Source organism: Pteropus alecto, unplaced genomic scaffold (assembly GCF_000325575.1).
Source record: "Pteropus alecto unplaced genomic scaffold, ASM32557v1 scaffold88, whole genome shotgun sequence".
NCBI lineage: Eukaryota > Metazoa > Chordata > Mammalia > Chiroptera > Pteropodidae > Pteropus > Pteropus alecto.
The window spans coordinates 19002463-19008462 of NW_006494611.1; the positions used below are offsets into that span (position 1 = coordinate 19002463).

General features: G+C 41.0%; 1 protein-coding gene across 2 annotated transcripts in view; it reads left to right on the forward strand.

Moving 5' to 3' along the window:
• The window catches only part of PRKG1 (protein kinase cGMP-dependent 1), a 1107428-nt gene that overhangs the window by 74610 nt on the left and 1026818 nt on the right, over window positions 1-6000 (forward strand). Inside the window, exon 1 of one of the 2 annotated variants that reach the window (XM_006925985.1) lies at window positions 3390-3817. The exons of the other annotated variant lie outside the window; for it this stretch is intronic. Within the exon in view, the coding sequence (XP_006926047.1) occupies window positions 3507-3817 (311 nt within the window). The 5' untranslated portion in view covers window positions 3390-3506. Of the gene's footprint in view, window positions 1-3389; window positions 3818-6000 lie in introns of those variants that run through there. 2 annotated transcript variants of the gene reach the window in all.

Consider the following 6000-nt stretch of genomic DNA (forward strand, 5'->3'; position numbering starts at 1 on the left):
GCATCAATGTGCCACAGGTTGGTCTGGCTACTATTAGAACTTTTCTTCTGTTAGGGCTATGACAAAGAGAGACTGCTGAAAAGTAAGTTGTGAGTTGACTATGGAATTCTAGAGTATAAACTCATGTTCTTCAGAATTTCATTGTTCTCTGTTTCAGCATCTAACATCCAGATGTAATCCCAGACAGACTGTGGGAGAGTTCAGTATATGTCATTCCACTCCAGTCCATTTCAGATTTGTGGTAGTCACTTCGTAATGAGCAGAAAGTAGACTTGTGCCTGGTCTTTGATCTTATAATTTAGTCAACTAAGTTTACTGAGACACATAGTATAATCTGTCTGTTGAAATTTAACTGTAGGACCTTGATTTTTCACATAAAATTTATTTCCAGCATTTACCAGGTTTAGCGCAAATGATGGTTGAGAAAATATTGGAATCGCTCAAACAGTTGGGATAGAAAATCAGGTCCCTCATGATCTAAACAAACCAGTCAAGAACATCACTGAAAAACTTACTTTAAATATTTGTTTTGACTTCAAGGATGGAAGAGAAAAGCTTAGAGTTCTGGATTTTGCATATACAATTATAAAATATTTAAGGGAAAATTGAATTATTTTTTTATAATGTAGGCTAATATAATCAAATCTTTTTATAACTTAAACACCTTTCAAAGTGTAAGTCAATTGTAATAGTCATATCTTCTTGGCCGTTTTTTCCTTTGCATTTATTACAACAGGTTCCTGACTTTCAATATGAGATTCATCATGGAATATATTCTATTTAAAATGAAAGTTTAATATGGATATATCCTATAGTTGCATGTAGGTATGATAGCATAAATAGTGAAAAATATTCACATAACTCTGTAGAAAAAACCTCACTTTTGTTCAAAATACCTGAATATTTTTTGGTTGAAGGGCTTTTTTAAATTTTTTGGGAAAAATGCTTAGTTTGTTTTCCTTTGTACATGTCACAGGATTTCTACAAATGAAGAAGAATTTCTACTCTGTGCTGCTCACAGACATTAAGTAACCCCATTTAAATCTCAAATGAACCTTAAACTCTAACCCTGCTTAGCAGTTATCTAATGATATCCCTTATACGTTGCTTCTGATATATTTTTAGACATAAATTCTTGGCCTCATGGACCCCTATAATAGATTGATAGGAAAAAGTCATTTAGTTTTAAACATTTTCCCATGGAATTAAAGAATTCCCATAGGTTAAAAAGATAAGAATTTGGCCTTCTGCCTGGAAGAAGGAAAATATCACAGAGGCTCTTTTAGAATAGTGTCAGTCATATGAAATCATAATACTTCTCTGCTTGGCTTAGTTTTAATTAAGACAACAATAATTCAGAACTGTTATTTCTTGCTATCAGTATTTGTAAGTTATTTATGTTTTGTTTATTACAAATGAAAATGTTTCGTGAATTACCCACTTTATATATTACACGTCCATGTTGAAAAGTAGAAAAATTAAGTGTCTTGTGTCATCTGTATTAAGAGAATTAGATCATAATCTGTGTAGAAGAATGTTTAGGATTATATATCCTCTGTCATTTATACCTCAAGTTACAAACAAGGATACTTTAAATCAAAAAGTTTGCTAACTTGCTGTTGGCTAGCTGGTCAGTCCTCCCTTCCTCCCTTCCTCCCTTCCTCCCTTCCTCCCTTCCTCCCTTCCTCCCTTCCTCCCTCCCTCCTTTCCCCCCTCGCTTCCTTCTTTCCTTCTTTCTTTTATTTCTTTCTCTTTTCTTAGCTTAGATAGAAAAAGTTGTATATTCAAAAGTAAAAGTGAGTAAGTTATTTTGGAAACTAATATATGTGTCCTTGGCTAAGTTTAGATTCCAGTGACTGGTTCTGGATTGCAATTCAGTTTTAAATTATTGTCTGTCTACTTTGTTTTAGTGTTAAGGAATGGTCAAATAGAGCTTTGAGTTTTACAGCACTGAGTGCCCAAGAATAGTAATTAGAGAGTGCTAATAAAGATGCTTTAAAATTGGATGAGTTGGTGAAGATTTAGATAAACATTAGGAATTTAGGTAAGTATAAAGTAAATATTTAGGGATTCTAAATATGTGATCCAATGATGGCAGAATTATCCTTGGACAGAAAGGATGCTGCTTAATTGTCATTTTAGGAAATACGGAGTGGGTAGGAATGGGGGCAAGGGTGGATAGAGGCAGGGTGGTACAGTGTACAATTTATTGGAGTCCAGCTAGGCTCCCCCTTTTCTTTATGATCTTCCTTCTTTTTCAAAGTTTGTATCTTGCCTTTCAAGTGGAAGAGTACAGTCCTAACAGTGTGGTTGTCAGGGAAGTAATATTTTTAAAGGTATGGTTTAATTTTAGGAGGAACTTTTCGAAACTCAAGAATGTTTTTTCCCCGTTCTCCCCACAACCCACACCTTCCCAAATTAAGCAAATGGAAGTAGCAAAGCCCATCCATAAACAATTCCCCAGACACTAGCTCAAGATAGTGGAGAAGCTGAGTGGCATTCTAGGGCCCAAACCCTTTTTGACTTTTACTATAAAAAGAGTTCATTAACCTGAGTTTGGAAAGGATGAAAGGTGAAAAGGGGAGTAATTAACAGTCGCAGGTAGAAAGTGGGAATGCTTAGTGGAGAAAGTCAGAACCCCCTCATCCCCAACTTCCCTTTCCCAAAGGCACCTGGATGTCAGGGGGAATCCCTCTTAGGCACGGACTAGCTCTGATCTCCTGAGAGGCAAGTTTCTTTTCAGGCGTTAGCCACCTGTGTGCCGCACTCCCGGTGGGAAAGGTGGTGCGGGAGAAGGAAAAGCTTAGCCACACCGCCCAGGAACCTTCCTTGGTGAGGCTGGGCGTGAAAATACCTCCAGAACTCAGAGCGTTTAGGACGCAGGGTGCGTTCTGCCCACTTAAGTCGCCAGGATTGTAGCCCGTGGTCCTCAAGACTGGTCTGCTCTGGAGCCGGCTCACACCTCCACAGTGTGTGCTGAGTCCTCGCTGTCCTTTTCCTCTCACCTCCCCACCCCCAAAGTGGTGCTCCTGCCTCGCTCCGCCTGCACATCCCCCCCACGCGCCCCAGAGGGTTATCAGGCTCCCCACACGCACCGCTGGCTTCCTCTGGCACCCGGCGCGAGTGACCCGGCAGACCAACCACTGCCTCAGCCTCATCCACGTCCCCTTCTCCTGCTTCCCTGCCATTGCGCCGCCGGCTCTTCTCCCCCGCGCTGCAGCGCCCACCGCGTGTCAGGTTTAATCCCGGGGTGGACCTGCTGTTTTGCTCATCCCTACACTCAGCCTTCTCCGTCAGCCCCAAGAAGTGGAATCTGCACTGAAACTCACGGTGGCTGGAGCCGGCGGACTGGGCATGCTCAGAAGCCAGGGCTGGCTTTGGTCTCAAGTAGGAAGCTTTTGCACTCGGGAGGCAGCAGCGACTTTGGGGAAAGTTGATCAGAGAGGGGAGGAAGCCCCAAGACTCGGAGCAGCGGCTGGAAGGAGCCGCCGGCAGCCCGGAAGAGCATGGGCACCCTGCGGGATTTACAGTACGCGCTCCAGGAGAAGATCGAGGAGCTGAGGCAGCGGGATGCTCTCATAGACGAGCTGGAGCTAGAGTTGGATCAGAAGGACGAACTGATCCAGAAGCTGCAAAACGAGCTGGACAAGTACCGCTCGGTGATCCGGCCGGCCACCCAACAGGCGCAGAAGCAGAGCGCGAGCACCTTGCAGGGTGAGACGCGCACTAAGCGGCAGGCGATCTCCGCTGAGCCCACCGCCTTCGACATCCAGGATCTCAGCCATGTGACCCTGCCCTTCTACCCCAAGAGCCCACAGTAAGCAAGGGTTACGCACCGGGGCCATGTGGCACCCTGTCCGTGGGGGAGCTGCGGGTCTCTGTATTGTCTGTCGGCCCCCGCCCCTCCCGCTTGCCATGTCTGTCCTCATCCTCAGAAATGTTTCATTTTAACGGGCATTACTTGCAGGGACTGTGCACGTTTCCAGAGCCAGACTCACTGCACCTATATTGCCTTTGTGTCTTTGTCAGATGTCAAGCTATTTTTTAAAGAAAATACATACATATACATTCATATATGCCACCTACTGTACGTAGAGTTTGAATGCGCCCCAGGTGTGTATCCGGTTGTGTGTGTGTGTGTGTGAGTGTAAGGAGCGGAATGAAAAGCCCCATCTCTCAAATGCCTTGGCAAAGCTGCCCATCCAGAAAATCCTAAATGCAGGCTCATCAGACTTGAAATGAAATGCGTCTGATATCACCCTTACTTTCTATGCTTTTGTGGCTCTCTGGGATTTCTCTACATGCTGGCAGTTCCTGCTGGTACCCTTCAAACCTGATTTTCTGTCATCATCAAAGTGTCAAAAATAAGCAAATGATCATATAAAAGGGCAGGTTTTTGATATCCTGAATTGGATGACATTTGCAATTCACAAATGAAAGCCTAGTCCTTTGATTTAAAAAAATATATACGTATTTTTTCATAATGTCTGAGGGAAAGCCACAAATGAAAGCCTAGTCCTTTGATTTAAAAAATATATATATACGTATTTTTTCATAATGTCTGAGGGAAAATATTGTTTATTTTCTTTAAGGAATTAGCATAATGTTACTCATGGGGCACTTTCTTCTCCCAAGAGGGTTGCATTCAAAGATAGAGAAATACGCTTACCTTTATTGAAATGTAGACACATTGTTTGCTTTACTCCTGACTTCTGATGCAACTGCTCTGGTATCATTCTAGCATTTTAGAGAACTATGTAGTTCTGATGTCAGTGGGCTTCACAACTTGGTTGGGAAAATTGAATGAAACTTGTTATACACCACTCAACTCTAGTTCTTACGAAGAGTAAAGTGGCAGGAACATTAGGTTAACACAGAATAAGCACCCAAATGAATGGTATTTTTAATTAATAGATAATGATGTAATTGATAAAATGAAGAATTTTGATACTCTATTACTAACTATATCACATTGGCTAGATGACATGTGTCAAGGTCCTCTGGAACGCTTCACTTCATAAACAGGAACTAATATAAGGAGAAAGAATAAATACTTGACTATCTCTTTTTGTTTTTATTGGATTTGGGGGAGTTCGACAATATGTACTAATTATATTTTTAAAAACTTAGAGTTGCGCCTATACTTGCTGGTTTCCAAAGAGCATTTACTCTTCCTCATGTAGGTTTAGCTTAATGAGGAGTTTGTAGTCTGTGAGAGAGTGAGAAAGATACTATAAGAATAAACATTGCTGAGATTCTGACCTCACTAAGTTACCCTAATAGTTCAGTAGACTTAGATTTGCCTTAGAAACCTGAATGGTCTGTATCTACTTCAACTTTCTCTGGTAAATTAATTTGCAGTCCTGACACGCTTGCCTGTTTTAGCTAACGAGGTACATGGCCATCTCTCCTGGGCCAAGTTTTGCATAATGAAAAATAACTCAAAAACAGCTCTCCGCATCTTTAAGCATTCCACAGGCTCTCACTTTAGTATCTGCAGGACTTTGGAGTAACGCAGAGCAAATTCCACTTTTATAAAAAGACCATTTTAATAGGTTTTTATAATGAAGCAAGATCAAGCCAGCTGATAACTCCAGTTAAGCATTACATCAGACAAGATCTAAAGGAATCTAGGCAGAAGGGAAGGAGCTGAAGTTTTAGAAATCTCTTAGAGCTTGACGTCAAGAACAACTAGATTTTTTATAAGTCTGTGGTAGAAAATGAAATGAGTGTGGCAAATAATTCTGTCATAATAAACATTTTATCTATCGAACAATGCTGTGCGTTCTGATATTTATTTAATTAACTGTGCTTTAAAAAAGTCAGCTCTTAAGGTATCATCATGATGGTTTGGGTGATTCTGAAGATTTATATTGAAGAAAATGATAGAATGTCTTCCAAGCTTAAATAATTTTGGAAAAACATCTGTTCTTTTTTCACACTTACATAAAGAAAACTAGAATGAAATTGGCTTAAGTGGAAGAGCATACCTCTCTTAAG